Source organism: Ostrinia furnacalis, unplaced genomic scaffold (assembly GCF_004193835.3).
Source record: "Ostrinia furnacalis isolate ACB-3 unplaced genomic scaffold, ASM419383v2 OfSCF5489, whole genome shotgun sequence".
Classification (NCBI taxonomy): Eukaryota; Metazoa; Arthropoda; class Insecta; order Lepidoptera; family Crambidae; genus Ostrinia; species Ostrinia furnacalis.
The window spans coordinates 24,862-47,072 of NW_021135728.1; the positions used below are offsets into that span (position 1 = coordinate 24,862).

General features: G+C 39.1%; 2 protein-coding genes and 3 non-coding genes across 5 annotated transcripts; 1 reads left to right on the forward strand and 4 right to left on the reverse strand.

Moving 5' to 3' along the window:
- Positions 1–3,359: 3,359 nt before the first annotated feature.
- LOC114361265 (neurobeachin-like) lies at positions 3,360–10,640 on the forward strand. The gene is made up of 3 exons (XM_028316267.1): positions 3,360–3,461; positions 7,224–7,319; positions 10,569–10,640. The coding sequence occupies exons 1-3, from the start codon at positions 3,375–3,377 to the stop codon at positions 10,638–10,640; spliced, it is 255 nt and encodes an 84-aa protein (XP_028172068.1). The 5' UTR covers positions 3,360–3,374.
- On the reverse strand, positions 7,814–7,886 carry TRNAA-AGC (transfer RNA alanine (anticodon AGC)). The gene has a single exon. It is a non-coding gene; the product is annotated as a tRNA-Ala (tRNA).
- Positions 8,396–8,468, reverse strand: TRNAA-AGC (transfer RNA alanine (anticodon AGC)). The gene has a single exon. It is a non-coding gene; the product is annotated as a tRNA-Ala (tRNA).
- Positions 9,045–9,117, reverse strand: TRNAA-AGC (transfer RNA alanine (anticodon AGC)). Its single transcript has one exon. It is a non-coding gene; the product is annotated as a tRNA-Ala (tRNA).
- A 4,877-nt stretch (positions 10,641–15,517) lies between the features above and the next one.
- LOC114361280 (uncharacterized) lies at positions 15,518–21,389 on the reverse strand. The gene is made up of 8 exons (XM_028316283.1): positions 21,095–21,389; positions 20,290–20,436; positions 19,886–20,038; positions 18,906–19,068; positions 17,842–18,077; positions 16,918–17,035; positions 16,464–16,657; positions 15,518–15,685 (listed from the first exon to the last, which is right to left on the reverse strand). Exons 1-8 carry the CDS (start codon positions 21,218–21,220, stop codon positions 15,518–15,520), a joined length of 1,305 nt encoding a protein of 434 aa, XP_028172084.1. The 5' UTR covers positions 21,221–21,389.
- Between the last annotated feature and the right edge of the window lie 822 nt (positions 21,390–22,211).

Genomic DNA, 22,211 nt, shown 5'->3' on the forward strand with positions numbered 1-22,211 from the left:
CAGAGTTACTAATGAAGCATCCTAGGATAATAAACACAATCAATATTCAATTCAACCTAAAATTCAGCTGGATAATTGATTTTGGATCCAGGAAGTAGTTTCGCATACTACCTGCCTAACGGAGCGTACAAAATGGCCGTAAATTTTGAGGCCTGTTGGCCTGTCAACGGCTTCGGATGTACCAGGAACGCAGCCCTTTCATTCTGTGGACATCCCACTCTACCCCAAAGGGGCGTCACCACAACAATGGCAAACTAGTGTAAAGTTTAACCTCTTGTGTGGTTATGTCGTCCTGGTGTTTGATGAGAAATTAAGATGGGCGGGTGAGCATTTTCTTTCTTATTTACTTTACATCTACAATAAAAATTCTTAAACTCGCACTTGAGATAAGAAAGAAGGTAAATAGCGAACTAGTTAAATTTTTTTTGTAAATTTTCAACTATTTATGACACAATCATCATCTTTTGAATGGCAGTAAGTTTTTTAAAGCTGCAAATATCAACGTGTACGCTCAGCCAAGTTTTTACTTTATGAGATGTAAAAATATTCCAAAGATTCAAATGTTATCAGGTCCTTAAAACACCCCAACCTTGCCCCGACTTCAACTTCGGAACTATTCAAAGTGCGCTTAGTCATCGTTATGTTCCACTCAGCGACTCAAAAACTTCCGGAAAACTTTCCGGGGATCATTTTTCGCTGTCGTCTTCGTGTACTCCGGGCAGCACCTATGAAATTTAGAAAGAAAAAGATTTTCTTTTAGACCCTAATCGGACAGCTGCAGCTTAATAGTAGACTTTATTAACTATAATATAAAAATGAATCGCAAAATGTGTTGGTAAGCGCATAACTTAAAAACTTTTGGACCAATTTTACCAATTCTTTTTTAAATGTTTGTTGAAGTCCAAGGATGGTTTTTACGGCTAGAAAAAATAGAATAATTTCCGGGAAAATCCCGGGTGAAGCCGCGGACGGAAAGCTAGTTAAGTAATAAATATTAATCTGCCAGTTTGTTACGTTTTCTCACCTTAATCGCTGAACCAATTTGAGTTAGAATTTCGATATACTTAAGGATAATTTGGGGCTAGGAGCTACTCGTACTTAGGTATACGAGATCGCGTGCGCCGCCGATAATTAAACCCATAATTAACGTACAAGCTTACCATAGCTTTTACCTATTGCATAATCAGTATACAGACGACAGTACATCAAGCTGAACCCTGCGGCATCTTATTGTAAGATTACTATACTTATTATGTGCAAAAATACAATTTTTGTATTTACAATACGCAATGACAGTGACGAGTATCTGATACTGTTATTTTGGAACTAGTATATTACCTGTGACTTTATTCCTTTGCCTGTGAATTATTACATTTAAAAAGGTAGCACAGATTCACTTGCCATAGTTGCCATCGAGCTGCTGAGCGGAACGGACATTATTGTAATAATCGTGCGAAGACGGAAATAAATCCAAGAAAATCACACCAGTCGTCGTTTCATTTCTGAGTTTGAGATCCAATCTTTCATTATACTGATGAAATAAGAGCGGTTTTGCAACCAAAAATTACAGTCTTGTTGATGTACTGTTGACTGTACAAGAACGTATTGTAGACCGCCTGTAAGGTAGCCTTATTATTCTTACAGCCGGTGGATCGACGATCTGGTAAAAGTTTCGAGAAGTGTGCAGAGCAGGATCGGTATACTGTTACCGGAAAATATATATTTTTTCGATAAACAAACAATAATAAAACAATTTCCAGGTACCTGGAAGCCACCATGCTATTGATATCATTTCGTCAGAATCCATTATCTCGCATCAATGACAGGCGGATCGCTTCGTTGGTAATTAATTCGGGGCGATAATTAGCCGCGGGCATCGAACCAAGCATGTTCGATGCCCGCGGCTTCTTGTTATGCGATGAAACTTGAGAGAGATATCAATTTAACTGTCACATGTAATGTATGAGAGCTTAATGTCATTATGATGACGATTCAATAAAAGAAAAAAACTTATAGTCGAACTAGCGGCCGCACGCAGCTTCGTACGCGTGAATCCCGTTTTACCCCCTTAGGGGTGGAGTTTTGTAAAATCCTTAGCGGATGCCTATTTCATAACATCTACCTGCATGTCAAATTTCAGCCCGATCCGTCCAGCGGTTTGGGCTTTGCGTTGATAGATCACTATGTCAGTCAGTCAGTCAGTCAACCTTTGAGTTATATATTTAGATTTAGATTAGATTGAGAACCTCCTCCTTTTTAAGTCGGTTAAGCACCTGGATGCGGGCAGCGCAGGACCATTCGTTGTGGAAATCCTTGAGGTAGGCCTTTGTTCAACTGTGGACGTCATGTGGCTAAAACGAACACAACCAACAGCAATTTTTTTTATGCAAGACAAGACAGGTATTTGACCACAATTGCACCTGGTGTTAAGTGAGATGCAGTCTAGGATGGTACATTCTGCCCTGCAAGTGCCTATTCACTCTCGCCTTGAAAAGGCCCGGATTATAGTGTTATCTATATTGTATGTATGTTTCTATCAAAATTGTCCTGTATTTGACTTTGTGAACATTTAAATTCTTCGTGCTTACTTTCTTTAAACAAATAAAGTTACAACAATAATTTAATTAAACATACAAAACAAACTTATTAATTCAAGAAAAACAATCAGGGTAGGGTTTACAACGTAATTGGTTTCCACTTTAATTAAATCATCGGACTTCATAGTTTTATCGGGCTTCGGATCTTAATGAGTTTGTTTTAATAATTAATTGGTTCAATTGTTTTGGAAGTCTTATATCCAGTCTACTTAAAGTTGTCTGAATGATTTTTAAGAGTAAAAGGAAAAAGCTAAGAAAAACAAATGATCGGACGAATTTTTTTTTTAATAATGCGGTTCAACTAGACGACGTCCATTACTGGACAATCCCGCAAGGATCTAAATTTTCCCCAAAAAACATAAACCTCCTTCTGGCGCAGTCGGGTAAAAAGAGGGCTTTTTGGTTAAAACGAACAAACAAGAATGTATAGGTTACAGTGTAATGTAAAATTTTAAACATTATCTAAGGTTAATTTTATCGACAACAACACATCAAGTTACTCACTGTGCCTTCTTATGTAGATATTTTACAACTAAATTAAATTATGGGGTCGGGTGTACAAGACTTTTTTTTTCATTATTATCATCATCATCATTTCAGCCACTACTCATTGCTGAACATAGGCCTCTCCCAATGATTTCCACATCGCCCGGTTGGTAGCGGCTTGCATCTATCGCCTTCCTGCTACCTTTATGAGGTCGTCGGTCCACGACACGTCTTCCTAGGGATTATTTTCACTGAACACATGTTATTCTTGTTGCAGACCTCCTGATCGAGATGCTGGGAGTGCTGGCCAGCTACAGCGTCACGGTCAAGGAGCTGAAGCAGCTGTTCAGCGCCATGAAGGCCGTCAACGGGAAATGGGTGAGCTACTCCTTCTACTAAACCCTTTCTACGGGGTCTCACGCAGAATGTGCACTTCGCAAAATGAGCACGGCGCAATATACGCACTTTTCTATACAAATCTAAGGGCTGAAAAGTTTGTTTCTATAATATTGGTATTAAGAAGTGCGCATTTTTCGAAGTGAACATTTTGCGTCAGACCCCTTCTATTTACATCTTTAGGCAACAGTTAACTTTCCCCCGGGACAAACTTGACCTTCACTGGTTGAGTGTTGGTGGTCAAGCTATAGATCCTGGCTACACTGGAGTCGCAGTGGTGGGAACGTGAGGTGAATTAGTTCCGTTACTTCTGTAGTGAGGTGGCAACTAAAAACAATAGGTTTATCTAAATTTGACATGGTAATAAAGACATAAGTAATCGTTATATTTCAACGCTGAATCTTTAGTTTCTTTTTTGTAACTAAGATCTTATTTAAGAGCTTAAATCTTCAGCAATAAAGAACACGTAGTAACGAAAAGAAATCCCAGAAAAACTTCGGCAAGAGACGTCTCATTAGGTAATTAACCCTTAACCACTGACGTGTCATTTTGTTACACTAACACTGACGTACGTACGGCATACGTACGGAACTTTGAAGACCTCCTGATGTATCAAAAGAGAGTAACTTTGGTGAAATTTGAATTAAAATTATTTCCACATATTTATATTAAACAGAGATAGAAAAAAAAAACATAGTAACATTAATAGAATAGTATGATATTGGTGAAATCCTCAAGATGTAATAAAAGTTAGACAGGCATTTTTTAAAAATCAACACAAAAATATTCGATAACACTAGGAACTTCTATTTTGGCCATATTAAAGATTAATAACAGTTTTAATCAGGAAAAAATCACAATAGCAATAATTCACAAATTAAGTCACTTTTTAATACAGTTCATTTAGGAAGGCTATTTTCTATAGTCTTTCTTTGTTTGATGACCTGGTCACCAGTTTGCCGTGCTTCAAACTAGCAAGGAAATTTGAAAATATGGTATAAAATCTTCAAAAGTAGTCAAATCCAAAGCCACGAACTAAAGCTCCTTCACCATCATGATGATTGTCTTCCAAAACCGCAACTAATATAAAAATTTTCATCCACCGGATTTTTTGCTAATTTCTTCGTCATTTGTAATAATTTTTGACGTAAATAAGGTTTTTTATATATAGACGGCCAAGTAAATAACTTAGACTGCTAACAATTAATTTTATCTATGGACCAACATACAAAAGCGATGTTGAAAAAGTTACACTAACACTGACGTTACGTACCACATACGTCGGGTGGTCTAGCTCTCCTACTTAGGGACGTGCTACCCATCTATTTTTTCCCGTCGCACACGCATCTCTGGCCACTAGGAAACTACCAAAAAGGACACGCAAAAATTCCCGCACACAATGAAGTTTTGAACGAAAAACCGTTTGACCGACGTACCACGTACGTACGTCAGTGGTTAAGGGTTAATTAAGAAATAACATCAAACCAAGTTTACTTTAGCTTTATTCAAGAGCTTCTATCTCGTTTTATTTTTAAAATCCAACTTCATTATCTTTATTAAAAAACTCTTAGTAATTAAATATACAGACAGGATATTGAATTTAACATTTCAATTGTAATACGAGTCGCTAATGGACGCGAAAATATAACGACCTTTTATTTGTAAAATGCCTCTCCGTTGATCAATGAGGCGGATAGCGTAAATAAATAAAAGTCGCTATTTCCTTTGTGCCCCGAAATAGCCTCCGATGGGATATAAAAGGACTAAAAAAGAGAACAACCGTTCCCAATTCCCAGGCAAACATAAACACGGAGTAGTCGTTCTCGGTACTCGCGGCGTTAGCCGGCTGATTACCGCCCGCACAAATTCGGGCAGCGTTTACGGACGGCCTAATTGTAGGGCAGCCGCGACTCGTGCATTCGGCCGCGTTGTCGTGGCCGGCGCCACTCGCCACCTCCTCGAGTTCGTGCGGCCCTGGTAGCCTGGCGATTAAAGCGGGGGCGGCAGATGGAATTCGAGAAATGCTTTTTAGCTTAATTCCCCAGTTGGGGATCATTTTAGACGGTTTGCGAGCACGGAATGATAAAGAGTAAACATCCTAAACTCGTATGTTGTGTGTCCTGAATTTGAGAACTTATTATGTAAAAAATAGGATAAACCTTATGGCACAGTAAATAGTTTGATTAAATAAAGTCTAAAATGTTTCGTTTTTCTTGCTGGTGTTTGCATTGTAAGTGCCTAAAGATTTTCGCAGTAATTCCGTCGCGTTGTTGTTGCATTGCTCGCGAATGCCTTGCCGGCTCTTTCTATTTATGTTTCCTTAGTTATGTGAATGGCTGGAAAGGGTGAATTCGGGTACTTTTTAATGGCGTACTAAGCAATTGTTGGCATTCACTTCATTTATGTATAAATTTTAAAAGTAGACATTTTGGCAAGCAGTAGGCAACAATAAATGCCTAGAATATGAAGGTTTTAACTGTATTCTAAGAAATATTGACCCCTGAAAATACATCGATAATTTTGCCCTGTACTACCTGATCCTGCACACTTTCAATGTCGTGTAAAATATTATACAAAGGGAGAAACCGTAAGTGTGCGTGACGTGAATGTCCATTGTGGAATATGGCGGAGTTCTAATCCAATTTTTTCTCCTTTTTCAATATTTTAACTAACGGAAACGAATCCAACAAAATGAGAGATATTATTTAAGGTAGTTGCATAGTTCTATACTCATCCTTCGTTTCGGCCAAAGGACATCCACTGCTGAACAAAGGCCTTCCCCAATGATTCCCACAACGACCGGTCCAGCCTTAATTTGGTGCAAAAATAATAAAAAAATCAATCCGTAAAAACAAATCCTTAACCGCCTCTGTGGTCTAGTGTAAGACCACCTGCTTCAGACGCAGAGGTCCCGGGGTCGATTCCCAGAGGGGGCAGACTTTTCTGTTCGGTTTGGTTGGTGGTAGAACTTGTTCTAAGTCCGCCTGGCTAGCTACCACCATCTTACCTAAGTCTGTCGCCATAACAACAATGTTAACAGCATTGTTGTGTTCCGGCAGTTAGAGGTAAGATAGCCAGTTCCTCCGTGGTTGAGGATTCCGTGTGAAGCTCGGTTCCACCTTCGGCCTGATCGTCACTTACCATCAGGTGAGATACAGGCCAAGAGCTTCCTCGTTGTGGATAAAAAAAAATCGTTTAGTTTTGCAAGTAGGCTCCCAAAGAGCATTTTTACACGTCCCAACCCTACCACTGCTTTGCGACAGTAATATATGTGCCAGGGCTGATGCAGTGCAAGAAACTCAGTGCGGTAGTTAGGTTTTAGACTAAGAGCTGGTGAACGCCAGACCTACGTCATTTTATAAAAGCTGAAAGTTTGTCAGCGTATGCTCCCAATATAGGTTAGAATGTTGGTGAATCATGAAGTCATCGTGGCTTTGGAAGCTATCCTAAAAAAACTGTCTGGCAAGGAGTTGGAACTGTCAAAACTATCTGGCTGATGTGGAAATAACTTCTTATCATTGCCCAAAACGCCACGATGACCGAAACTTCATGATTCACCAACATTCTAACCTATATAGGGAGCATACGCTGACAAACTTTCAGCTTTTATAAAATGACGTAGGTCTGGCGTTCACTAGCTCTTAGTCTATTTGGTTCTGGTTGCTTATTTTCTTATTTTTTCATGGTACCTAATAAACATTATTTATTTTATTCTTTCTTCTTAATGGATGCTGTCTGTTGCAGCCGCGGCACTCAGCCAAGCTGCTGAACGTGCTGCGTCAGATGCCGCACCGGAACGGACCCGACGTGTTCTTCAGCTTCCCCGGACGGAAGGGCTCTGTGAGTATTACTATAATAATATTATCATTTTTAGATTAGAAAATAAAAAAGTAGTCCAAAATCCTTATTTAGGCTGAATTGCACCACCTTTGACGGTAACTGTCACAATAACCGGTATTTTGTATGGAGTTTGACAGATTTTTGACGTTTTTCAAAGTTAAAGTAAGATGGTGCTTGTTTAATTTAACCAAAATGGCAGTCACTCATCACAGATTTAATGCTCAACTATGAATTAGTCAAAAATGGATTACAGGTTCACAAGCTTACAATAATTTCAACAATTCAATAAGTCACTACTCGTAGTTAGTCCTAAGAATAATTTCTTTTTGTGTAGTTAGATTATACAGAGATCATGCTAAACTTAAGGAGATGATAGACTAATGGATGGCCATCATCCTCACTTATCGCACAAAATGTCAAATACTGAAAATCATCATATAAATAAAGTGATCCCTTTGGGGTTTTATAAAAATAGGCGTTCATAAAAAATGTTTTGGAGGCGCCGGGTATCGATCCCGGTACCTCTCGCATGCTAAGCGAGCGCTCTACCATCTGAGCTACGCCCCCGTTGAAATACTTTGCGAATCAAACTGCGCCATTGTAACAGAATGTATTTATTAAATTCAAGTCGCACAGCCTGGGGCGAGGACGGCCTGCGTTATTAAATCCAGTTCGCCTTTCACTCAAAGGCTCTACGATTGCATACACCATGAGTCCCAATAGAAATCTTATTAAAATTAAAAAAGAAGTCTTCATATTTTCAACTGAAGAATTCCCCTTTCACAGCCCCTCATTTATGTTGCCTTAGTACTTGTGAGAATACGTCAACCCTTAGGATTTCTGTTCTAAGAACCCCGCGCGCGCACTTGTCCAATTCTTCCAATGTTATTATTTCCTAGTACCGAAGAGAATAATGATACAACCCTTTTTTCGGGGAAATGGGTGGGATGAGATAGTTATTAACTTTATGTATTGCAAAGGTGCTTCTCTTTATAAGCATTTTTGAAATAAATAAGTAAAACTACAAAAAACATATCACAATAAGAAATATGTACCCTATTGTTTCCAAAAAAATCTGGAGGCGCCGGGTATCGATCCCGGTACCTCTCGCATGCTAAGCGAGCGCTCTACCATCTGAGCTACGCCCCCTTGTGATGATAGTAATGAATGTTGTTATATTTTTTTCATTCAATGTCTTACGTAGCCTTCAAGGCGCTTTACGCCAACTGACCCGAATTCATTTCGATAACGTCGGTGAAAGACCGCCTATACAATAAACAAACACAATAAGCTTATTTTGTTTCAACAATTGGTGTGTTTTTGCATTGTTATTTACATCGCCTGAAGGTTGAGCTGGAAGTTGACAAAAGCTTTTTTTAAAGTCCACTTGTAACTGCATATTTTTAACTGTTACTGATCTGATCCTACTTTGAAAAAGAAACAAAAAAATCCTTTGTACCTTTATTGAACAGCTGTTTGGTTCCCAAGTCATCTGTTACATCCCTTAAACATTTATGTATCCCTGGTACCCGTGAGAATGCGTTTAACCCTTTTTACCTCCTTATTAAAACGGTCGCTTGTTTTTTGTGTAGGCGCATAGTTTCTTCTTGCTATTTTATGATCGCCTGGTAACAATGGCAAACGGCTAGATGCCCTTTAGTGTTATTTTTTGTCTTTTTAGTAAAATACTCAATAGGGATAAAAAATAAAGTCACAAAAAAGTTTTGGAGGCGCCGGGTATCGATCCCGGTACCTCTCGCATGCTAAGCGAGCGCTCTACCATCTGAGCTACGCCCCCGTTGTTACGTTAATGTAAAAGAGATTACTATAACAGTGTTAACAAATATACGTCACAAGTATATTGCAAAATATTCTTGCCTTTCACTGGCGTAATCAACTTAGTATTGTTAAGAACAATAGCGGTTCATTATGTATAAAACAAATCCCATTGATGAGCTTATTCATATTTGTCGCTGTTTGTTTTATACATGTGTCTGATCTGGCATGGGTATCCAACTATCCACTGTCCACCTGCACTAATTGCTATACATGGTATTGGCTAACTAACCAACCATACATATTAAGTTTTCGTTAAAGAGAAAACTGATACGTTAGTCATTTTCAAAGTTTTCGACTAGTGAGAACTGCCTTTACCTCAAAAAAACCTAAAACTTTATTATAGTGCCAAACAAATAAAAAATAAGTAGGTAATATAGTTTTTGTTTCCGTATGTATTTGACGGGATGAAAGTTCGGCGATGGAGATCTTAACGGCCAATAAAACAAAGTTTACGACCGTTACGAAAGTTACGGTAAATCTGCGACAGTTTCAGCCGTGCATTGATTGTATGGTTTCCTTTAAGAATAACTAGCTGACCCGGCGAACTTTGTTCCGCCTTAATGGCAATAAATAAGCAGACTTTTTTTTATTTCGAACGGGATAAAAAGTATCCTATGTCCTTCTCCTGGCTCTAAACTACCTCCCTGACAATTTTGAGCTAAATCGGTTCAGCCGTTCTTGAGTTATAAGTGGAGTAACTAACACGACTTTCTTTTATATATATATAGATATAAAAGAAAGTCGTGTTACATAGGATACTTTTTAAGCCGTTGGAAATTAAAAAAAAGTCTGCTTATTTATTGCCATTAAGGCGGAACAAAGTTCGCCGGGTCAGCTAGTATATAGATAGATGTCAACTTTGCCTGTTTACAGATAGTAAAAAATAGAAGTATTTGATTGATTGATACTTACTGATTAGGTGGACAGACGATCTAGTGAATGTCGCGGGAGGTGCCTGGATGAGGCCTGCGCAGGGCCGGTATTTTTAGAACTCCTTGGGGGAGGCAGTTAACGTCATTTGGCTGAAACGAAGACGAACGATCGACCCACTGATTGTGTTTCGTTTTTCCACACTACGTCGATGCACGTCGTAACTTTTACAACAGTAACTCTGCTGAAAATACCCACTTATAATATATATACTTAAATAAAAATGAATTGATGTTCGTTAGTCTGATTAAAACTCGAGAACGGCTGGGCCGATTGAGCTGATTTTGGTTTTAAAATGTTTGTCGTAGTCTAGGGTAGGTCTAAACGGTGAGCAAATACGCGCGCGATATTGTTTTTCTGTGACAGACAAAATTCCACACAGGCGGAGCCGCGGGCGGAAAGCTAGTCTTTAATATACATAAATGTATTTACAATTCCTGCAAAGATACAAAAATCTAAGCATGTCTCTAACACCATAAGACACCTGCACATATTTCGACGGCCGACTCCAGCGGTCGCTCGCGCCAGCCGATCCGGGCGGTGTCTCTGTAATTTAAATTCCATCTTCTGTTGTGAATTCAATCTTGGAAACTTCGCCTTGTTATGAACGGGGACAAGAAATGCGGTTTAGGGTTGTCACTTTTAGATTTACCTATTTTGAAAATTATAATTTAGAGCTTTTCTTTAATTACTATGAAAGCAAAACGATTAGAATTACAGTTTTCATAAGTCATGTACTTAAGACATTTTTTTTATGGCACATACCTATTGCACGACAATATTATTTATACATCTGTAGCACACATACTTTAACAAGTATTTGATAGTGGCAAAAAAAATCGAATGATTACTTAAATTAGATTTTTTAAAACCGATTGTCAACCCTGCACGAGCTCACGACTTCCGGGCGTTGGAAAAGTTCGCGCTTGTTGTGAAATTCGCGCTCATTGGCATTCGCGGCGAACACGGCGATAGAGCCGGCATTCGCTATTCGTTTGGTTGCTTCACAGGCCTACAATGCCACTGGCGGTCGCGGGCTTAAATGCTTCGGGGCAAATGTTAGTTTGACCAGTAATTATTATACTATGGCTCAACTCGACTGGCCAGCGTGGAGAGAAAACAGGGTGTTAGGTAAATGGGTATATGAGCCGACACTAGCCCATGTTAACATGGGTATATAAATGGTATGGTGAAGTCAGGAAATTGATATCTTCATTTTAATTATTTTAATTTTCATACAAATCGGATTTTATAAAATTAATTTTGTATGAAAATTAAAAAAATAAAATGATGATATCAAATTTCTGACTTCACCATACCATTTATATGCCCATGTTAACCTGGGCTAGTGTCGGCTCATATACCCATTTACCTAACACCCTGTATAGGCAACTTTATACTCTCCACGCTGGCCAGTCGAGTTGAGTAATAGTATAATTTTAGTCCTAGTTCTATTCTCTTCAAAGTAAGCAAACACATATTTTAGCATTCAAATGTAATAATTTTGGAGGTTTAATGCCCGTTTTCACCATCAATCTCTAATTTTTAAGTGTCCCCTATGGTAACAAATAACAGAAATTTTGTTGTCATAGGGGTCACTTAAAAATTAGGGATTGATGGTGAAAACGCGCATAAGAATCTTAAATAAGTTGCATACCGCGGAATAAAAAGCACTAGATCAGATGCAATCCATAAATTAATCAGTAATAGACAATTTCTCTATGACATATTTTATCAAAAGCGAAGTTTTATCGTTTGCTAATGTTATGCTCGTCCATAATTTAATGTTTTCGCGCAGCGGCCATGTTTCAGCCCCCTAATAGAGCCTTTGCGCGGGCGATTTATTATTTAGTGGCGGGTGTACAAACGCTGCCTTCCAATATTTATGCTCGCCTGGTAGCTGCGAGGAATTTTTAATATTTCCCCCGATAAAAATGTTCAATTTCTCGCTTTTTGGTGCATTATTCAAATGAACCGTGTCGGTGCCAGAAAGTTAAAATTTTTACGGGTTTTTTTATTCCGTTGAGGATTGACATAACCAACCGTTGGCTGTAGAATATGGAATTAACTTCTCTTGTATTCTGAACACTGTAGTTTCTGCATCACTAAATTAGTGAAAAGAGGGTAATAATTCGGTAATTGTAAAAACATCAACTTTCATTAGCTAAGATATACATACAGTCGTGAAATTCTGTCATTTAATTTGCCTATACCTATTTAGAACTTTGTGTCTGATATTAACACACCTGAACTCCACCCTTCCAACATAAATACTTAATCCTCTTACATTAAAACCATTATAAAACGAGCGTCAATTTAAAGAAACAGAAAAACATTTAACTCAGCCAGACGTTCCATTAGGTATGATTTAATTAAGCCCGACTCCTATTTGAATAATGTAGGGGATTTTATTATTTACTCTTTTGTCTTTCGGGTTAAACCGCGTTTTAATCTGTGCTCATTTTGATTGGGATAAAAATACCTACATCAGAAAAACCCTTTCAAAAAATTTCTTATTTGCAATCACTTAATCATAATTTACCTTCTGAAACGGATTTTAAAGCCTTTTTTCTGATGGGTTGTTTTCAATATTTTGCAAGGAAACAGCCTGTAGATATTGTAATATTGTTTTGTTATAAATATAATTTCGTGATTGTTTCACTGGGGCCTTTGTTACTTTATCGAATTGAAACCTAAGGCTGGGATGCACCTTCTTATTTTTTTAACAAAGGTCTCAAGTCTGTCAAACTCTATACAAAAAACACCCGTTATGGTTATAGTTACTATTAAAATAAGGTGTAATTCAGTCTTAGTATGACAATTGAGTACCTAGTGACAATGGCTGGGTGTGATACTTTGAGGAGCCTGCACATTTGAAAATTGGCTTAAAATGAAGCTAACAAAAGAAATTAGTGATTTCAGCCTATTCCTAGTCATAGCCAAGAAGTATGCAGCGACTTATGTAGTTATTGCCGCTCCATAGTATGGTTGCCAACTCCGCTAATAACTCTTTAAGCTCATACGTTGTCTTGCATAGGTTAGTGCAGTACTAAATGAGATTTTATAGCTCTCTATTCAGCTTCCATTTAGAATGTATTCATATTTTTTTAACAAGGTACGAGTAGGTACGTTAGCATGATAGAACTAAACTTACACAGAATGAGCTTGGTATTCGTAGTATTACATAAGATAAGAATAAGAACGTCTTTATTTGCTTCAAAGTATGTTGTATAGTTAGATTTTAAAATCCCTATTTAAAAAAATAAGCCTCAAATAAAACTGATAGCTCACGTAATGTTTTAAATTTCGCATTCAGCATTCCATTGCATGATTAAGAAGCAAGAACAAGATTATATTTTATCTTGACATGATTCTCATAAACGAAATTCCAAACGAAATTATGAACAGACGTAAACGCCGATTCTTCTTCGTTCATAAACAATAAGTTTCGAAGACAAGAATTTGTTAATTGCTCGTCTTTTGTAATTGATAAAATACGCGCGTAACTTCGAGAATACAGCGCAAATTCAATCCAAATCTTCCGAATCTGATGAAACTTTGATTGGAATTTTGTTTAAATAAACTAACCTCGACACCCGATAAACAAAACCCCCGTTTTGCCTGTCGTCAAGAGTCTGAGCACTGATCGATACCAGGCGAGCAGGACGTTTTGGGAGATCGCTTTAAGCGGGCTCCTCCTTATTGGCAATTCTTATTCAAATACGGGCCGGCGGGCGTAATCCGAGTGACATACTGGGCTATCTGTATGTCCGTTTTTTCCTTATTTATCACCGTCTCGCCTGGGGCCGGTCCATTTCTCTCTGTCGCGCTTATCCGAAGATCTGACGGCGGGCTGACGCTTCTTAGCGGCTTCTGCTCGCCTTGTACCGCTATCCATGTGTGCAGTGATTTATGAATAATTCCGTTTTATGTAATCCTGGTAATTTACTTAATGAGTAAGTAATTAATTTAAGGATGTTACAAAACTGATCCATATACAGTATACACATTGTTATCTTGCATGTCAACGTCTAATGCTGACGTATCGAATCCATCACCTAATAAAATATAATCTACTCGTTGTTATATTGCCTCTACTTAATACGAGTAGAAATGGTAACAGGTGTATAACTAAGTAAAATAAATAAAATCAGCTCAGAGCTGCAGATACATCAGCGTTATTTCCCGATCTCGGACAGAAAATTAGAAGGCTCTTCGTCCAATGCGATTGCATTCCGGCTAAATCCGATTCGACAGCATTGCAAGGCTGCACTACAAACACGGAAAGATTTCCCGACCTGGCAAAATATCCCCGGCGCTGCCGTCTGAGAAAATATTTTTCCATCTTGGCTTAACCCGAAGGCCGAAATTGAATCATTTCTTCGCCGCTCCAAGAGGCTCGTTTTTAATTAATTTCGCGATGTATTGTGCCGGGAACGCCTGCCCCGTTTTTGTTTAAGACGCGCGAGATAAAAAATTGGAATTCCTGAGATTTGTTCCAAAGGAGCATGGTGTAAAGATGTTATTACGTGATTTATTTGCCCCACTCGGAACGGGGGCATTTCTTTTAAAGGCAAATTGTAAGGACTTTATCTCCAAGAAATCTGGGGCGTGTAGAACGTGCCTTAATTCTTTATTATCTGACATTATTCTACCCTTAAGATAAACCTTCAAGATGGCCATGGTTTCGAAGTGGACGTTACATTACCTTTAAGGCGATTAGAGTCCTCAATGACCTTGGGCGTTTGACCTTCACGCCGCGAGCAACACCCGCGTACCCCGCACCAAAAACTCCGATTTGACACCGATCAAAAATACACGGGCATAGGTAGATACAGAATAGAAGCTCTTTCTTCATACATTACTGCCTATTATTTTAAACTTAAATTGATGAACCTTGATGTCGGTGTCATTTAACTCAGGCGTAAAGGTATTTAATAAAAATAACAAAATCCATGAACATTTTGTACGGGATAAAATTTTATTTTATTTTTCGTAAATTTTCTAATGCTTTTATCGGTTCAGTCGTTCTCGAAATTTGAACAAACCCGACTTTATTACAAGCTTTTATTTAGCTTGCAATTTATGATGTATGTAGGTAATTACATAAATGTTTGTTCGGGTGGAATCTTGCAAGCTGAATCAGTTGCAAGCTGAATTAGTTAGACGCGATACGCCACGCTTGAGTAGAATTTTTACTCAAATGTGACGTCACGCGACATTTCAACTCAATATAATACNAGAACTACACAAGTTTATAACCTGCGTTTTACTCAAGATAACAGTATTACCTTTGTAAAACCAAAAACCGCATGTCTCTATCCCTATCACAACGTGGAACAAAACCACACTTGCACTCCAAGTTTGAGCCATCCAAGAATCCCCACTTGAACAGATTGTCCTTACTACGGCCGACCTGTTCAACTTAATTAACTGGATAACTCAATTAAATGGGTGGTTAACTTACTTTGTAAAGGGAATAGAGTCCGCCGCGGTAAGATGGAGTCGCCGAGCATTTCATAAAGCGCGTAGTCGGTGGACACGTAGTCTTCTAGGTACGTGGTGGGCTCAGATCTGAGCAGGCAGGTCGATGCGTCCTGGAACAACAAATGGTGATTATTTCTCAATTATTATTGGCATTGTAAGCATCTGCGTAAAACAAGTATACCAGTGGGTCTAGACAAGTGGCACTTTATGATCGAATCCGTTGAAACTCTAAAAAAGGGTTTTCGATCAGCTTTCGATATAAAAACTGTCACATTTGGCATTTTGTCTAGGGCAGCGGTTCCCGAAAGGTGGTCCGCGGAACCCTGGGGTTCCGTGGAAAGGCCGCAAGGGTTTCGTAAAAAATATTATCCCACGTTTCGTGACCGACGTTGTTCGCGCGCACCGACTTGTTTACGCACAAGGGAGGGGCAGGGCGTGCGGGCGGAGTAGTACGGGGGTTCCACTAGGAAAAGTATAATCAATTAGGGTTCCTTGGCAAAATAAAATTGGGAAACCCTGGTCTAGGGGGCAGGTGCGCGCCTGGCGGCCACGACCGTCACCAACGCTCTGGTATACACGTGGCGAACGCAGGAGATGTGTGGGTGAGTGCGAGGGAGGGTCGCATTCCAGCAAGGTGCGGGTCGCAAGTAAGTATTATTTTTCTAAGAATAGGTAGCATGATTCTATCTAAAAAAGAATCTCCCAATGGTGTTTCAGAGGGTTGAAGGTATTCTACAAGTTTCCATAGACATAGAGCTATGATGCATTTATTTAAAAAGTTAAAGGTTGCAATAAAGCGCTGGATACAGGCCCTAACCAACCAGTCAATCTAAAATCATTGAGGACGGCCTATGCTCATCAGTGAACGTCGAAACACAAATCACTTACGAGTATAGTCTCCCTAAGGTCAGGCAGCAGGTGATTCCTCCTAGGCGTGTGCATCCACTCATCCAAGTGCTGCAGATGGTCATCCAGGCACTCTATAAGCGCCCTCCTTCCTAGAGCAATGACGCACTTTATCATGGGTGCGGTCAGTCGCTCTTTAGTGCCTTGCGCTAAGTAGTCAAAGAGTATGCTTTTACCTGAAAAAAAATACGTTAGTTTATTTGAATATGATATTTTTGAGAAAAAAGACTTCGGCTGGATTTCAACAATGAATTTCGGTCTACAATAAGCTTGGACTGTACTTCAAGTTAATGCTTACGTAGTTGTAATCTCTGATCACGATTTTTGTCTGTGATTTTACTGTCCCAATTTTTTTGAGGAAGAGCGAACATGCGAGCTGGAGAAACTTGGCAGTTCTAGCCTTAATATCTAACTGGAATTAACTGTTTCAACTTACCTATTGCTATAAAAGAAGGCCAGGTACGTGTGATTTTTGTGAGTATTGCAACCATTTTATCTGATAACGATCCATTTCCTAAAATATTTGACACCATCACTGGAAATAACCGTTGGAACTGAAAATAAAGGGTAATTGTAAGCGTCTTTAATGATAGCTCATTTCCAATCTACCAAAGCTTTCTAAAACGACCTTTTATAATTGGGTATTCTCTATCGAGGACATCCGTAAACGAACTAAAGTCGCTGACATAGCCCGACGGATTAGCAAGCTGAAGTGACAATGGGCAGGGCACAAGTACGCAGAACTGACGGCCGATGGGGCAGCAAGGTTATGGAATGGAGGCCGCGTACCGGAAAACTCAGCGTGGGACGTCCACCTACAAGGTGGACCGACGACATCATAAAGGTAGCAGGGAAGAGCTGGACGCAGGCCGCTACCAATCGATCAACGTGGAAAGCATTGGGGGAGGCCTATATTCAGCAGTGGACGTCCTATGGCTGCAGCCATAGGAGACTGCAGCCATGATGATGATGATTCTCAATTATATTCACAAAAAACATGATACAATTTCGGAGATATGACGTCTCCCTGTTTTACCCCTCGCTATCCAGTTGCAGCGAGGGGTAAGACAGGGATACGAACGACATTCCTCCGAAACTGTTTACCACCGCCCTGGATGATGTCTTCAAGCTTCTGGACTAGACCGAATTCGACATAAATATCGACGGCGAGATGGTACCTCGATATTATCATTAATTAGCTTTTGCCTGTGGCTTCACCCGCGTGAAATTTATTTTGCCACAGATAACATATGTATTATGTTATTCTGGGTTCTAAACAAAATTACCACAAAAATACCAAAAATAACATCCATCCAGACATCCAAACTTTCGCATTTATAATATTATTAGGATAACTTACCTGTTGCTGTATATTGGTGTCTAAGCTGCACGGGTTAGAACAGAGAGCATCCACCATGTCCAAAACGTTCGACTGCAGCGGTTTCTTCGCCGGCACGTTCAGGGCATTCAGGTTATCGTCGTTGAGAACCAGCACCGCCAAGTTGAATAGATTTGGGAATATCGGCCCGATTCGTGTGTTCTTTGTGAGATCTTCCACCGCTATTTCTTTCGGTTTCTTCTTCAGATTCAATATTGCTGGGAGAAAAGACATTTTATATTAATACAAGTGGCCGCACGCTACTTCGTACGCGTGGATTCCGTTTTACGCCCTTAGGGGTGGAGTTTCACCAAATCCCGTCTAAAGGCCTATTCAGACCTAAGCGGTATTCGCTACCGTCTGCGGCAGAGAAAACCCAGTGGGTATGCGGTAATAATACTGTTCAGACCTAAGCGGTATTGATACCGCGGGTACTTGATACTAAATACCTGAGCGAAACCCGCGTGGTATGTACCTCTACCCACAGCGGCAGCGAATATCGCTCAGAGCCCCGATTACGGTAACTTATAACGTCAACAATCCAGACACGCTTCTCGATTCTGCGATACGATTGGTCGTTCAACAGCGTACGTCAGCTGTTTTGACCAATCGTATTGCAGAATCAGAAACGCGTCTGGATTGTAGACGTTAAAAGTTACCGTAATCGGGGTGCAGGTCGCTCTAGCCGCGATACTTGATACTAAATACCTGAGCGAAACCCGCGCGGTATGTACCTCTACCCACAGCGGCAGCGAATATCGCTCAGGTTTGAATAGGCGTTTAGTGAGCACCCACATTCTAAAAGGAACCCCCATTCAAAATTTGAGACCCTAGAAGTGAGACGACCTACGAGTGGTCTGAGACCGGAGTTTCATAATCTTAGTAAAAAACTAATAAAGCGGTTTATTGAAACTTTAACAAACACGATTAATGTAAGAATTAGAAAATATTGGCAAATGGACGAATACAAATTATTACATGAGAAGAAATCTAGTATACCCCTATAATCTCATAGATGCTTGATCAATATTTATTTCTTCACTCACCTCTGGCTACTTTAGTGTAATAATTTTGTAAACTAACGCTTATATTGCTATTGTTATTCAGACTTTTCTCGTCGGTGATCCACTCGACAGACACGGTGGGGAGGGTCGAGAACACGTAGCTTTGCGGCGTTAGCGCCGCTTCGGTTACGTTTATAAGTGTATCCTGAAAGGGCCGTAGTAATTAATGATACCGCAGGACCTCTATGGATGAGAGTGGCGGAGGACAAAAGGCAATGGAAGGAGTTGGAGGAGGCCTTTGCCAATAGGCACACCGAAATTTATTTATTTATTTATTTGAACACCAACAAGGTTACATTGAGGCTTCACAAAAGTAACTATAAAAAATTACACTTGTTAAATGCAAACTTAATTATAGGTGAAAACATCATGCGTTAGAGACTAAAGCAACAGCAATTAGGACAATAAATAGACAGAAATCTTAGACATTTTGTGAATGTTTTTTTAAGCGAAGAAAGTGTCAAATGTAAAATGTAAAAATGTTTTGGAAATAAAAGGCTTATTATTATTATTAATTAATGATACGAAGAATAAATACATGTATTCGCTAAAGACTTTAGATGATTAATTCGGCAATAAAATCTGTTTTGTATGTTTTTTGTTGCAAAATCCCGTGATAATTTATAGTAAACTAGCTTTCCGCCCGCGGCTTCGCCCGCGTGAAATTTCATTTGTCACAGATCGTCATAAATTATAGCCTATATGTTATTCTGGGTTATAAAAAATAATACCGTAAAGTTTCATCAAAATCCGTTCAGTAGTTTTTGCGTGAAAGAGTAATAAACATACAGTCATCCAGACATCCAGACGTTCATTCATCCAGACATCCAAACTTTCGCATTTTTTTTTTCCCCATTCTATTGTGCAACCTGTCTTTAGGAGCACATTCAGCAATATTTCAATATTTATTCGTCAGTCAAAAAAATTCAACATAATAATATGTAGTTTAAAATATTACATACAACTGGGCAGCACAACTTCTCATCACCGAGGGGCACGTACTGGGTGACAGATGTACCGACCACTGGGCTGGTGTCCGTGAGGCTCATCACCGTGTTCACGTCCCAGCTGTCTACCCGGGTCTTCTTGAACATCTCACTGTGCAGTGCTATTGTCTATAACATAAATGCAAACATTTTTCATGAATTTAATAAACTTCATTTGATACCACATTAACATATTTAGCTAGATACTATAAGTAAGAGAAACCTGTTCCTAAATATTTAATGTACTCCTGAGCTCTTTACAAAATGTGGTCAAAAATCCTGCTCACTTCTAGTACAATGTGTTACTCAATTTTTTTGTGCTATGAAATTATTTGAGTTTGATAATAATATTGAGCGGAATTTTCATTAAAATATCATACGCTAATCGTCTGTCGCAGTTTGTAGCTGACATCTTCGGCAAGATTTGTGGCTGCTTCGGGATTGAGTTCACAGGCCATCTGCTCCGCCATGCACACAATGGAGTCCGGCCCCACTCCAGCAAATCTGCCTTGTGACGTACTTCCATCCTGCATAGAATATTATCAAAGTAACATTAGCACTTCTATTCTAAAGAATACAAGAATAAATATCATCATCATCAACAGCCCTTTACAGTCCACTGCTGGACTATGAGCCTCCACCACTATAGTAGAGGGTTTTGACATGATCCCCACGCTTGGCAGACGGGTTGGAGATCGCAGTTTAAAAGATTTATGTTTGTCAGAGAGCGCTGCTGCCCGTTCTCTGTTTGATGTGTAGTCCCTAAGTCGCCTCTTACGACACCCGCGGGAAGAGTAGGGGTTGGTGACAAATGTATTCTACTCTGCCGTCACCACACGGCTGAATAAATATACAAGCTTTAAAACATTGTTAAGCTGTTATTTTCTAAGATAATTTGCAAGCAGTAATGTACAATATTTTCTTTTTGTATTATTTATTACAGATCAACATGATGTAAAAAAAAATGTTTCCCATGGGACCCAAATACTATTTTATAGATGAAATGTTAGAGAATTTAATTGAAAGGCATACTATAAAGTACAACACGCTGTTTTAGATTATTGTTACATAGTAAATCCAAGCATAGTGCCTTGTTTATAGACATTGCTACCTATGTTTAGAACAAGCGCATGTCAAATCGCAATGGGCGAAGACTGGAGAAAACGACTAGCTGGGCTAACATACCTTCTCAATCAGTGGTGGTGTATCGCACTGGCTGGAACCACCAGATTCAGAAGCGATAGACTTGTTTCTATCGCGACTACTGCTCGACTTTTTAGAATGATTCTTGCTGCTACTCGAGCCCGACATTTTAGACGCGAACTTCACACACTCATGGCAAAATTAACACACAAAATACAGACTAATCTCACATTTACAAGACAATATCAATCAAATGGAAATCGATAATTTTATGAATTAAAACATTAGTAAAATTAATCCCATGCACTGTTTTCGCGTTTTTCGTCTGTGTTTGACAGTAATGACAGTGACAGATAACAGATTTTTTTTAATCTGCGTTTTGTATTCTATCAATTGAGAATGTTACTAGGTATGCAAAATCACTTGAAACCTAGCTTACAGTTAAGCTTTTACATTTACAAATACATTAGTTTTTATTTCATTCAAAAATACCCAGTAGTTATGATTTTATAGGCATTCAAAGTTCGCTTAAATATTGAGTCCCGCCGACGGTCACGTGACCCCGCGTGACGTACATTCACAGTGTCCGCTCATTAGAAAACGGATATAAACATACTTAAATACATTTTTTTTTTGTAAATACAAACTTATTATACATATTAACAATCAGACCCATCACAGAAATTAAAATTGAACCAAACCCAAACTTGATGCGATTGTGTCGTTTTATTGCGAATTACCTTCCAGCTCCATCATTAGACCCCGATTACTATATAGAATTAAAATACTCATCAATACAAAACGAACGAGCCCAAACTCGATGCATTTAAGTCGTTTTATTATAGAGTTCCTATGGCCACCTTCCAGCTCCATCATCAGATCAGCTCCATGTCATCATAATATTGCATGGTCATCCAAATCACATGTGTTTGCGAAATTTCAGCTTAATCGGTTGCCTGGAAGTGGGTCTTAATTCAGCTTGCAAGATTCCACCCATACCAATATGAGCCAGTCACTGTAATATGACGTCACGCGCATAAAATGGCGGGGCGGCCGCCGCCCGCACTTTTAAAATTTAATATCTTGGAAACTAATTGACGTATCGAAATAATTCTTTCACGTGTATTTTTTATTTTTAACAGAGAATACAGAAAGCTAA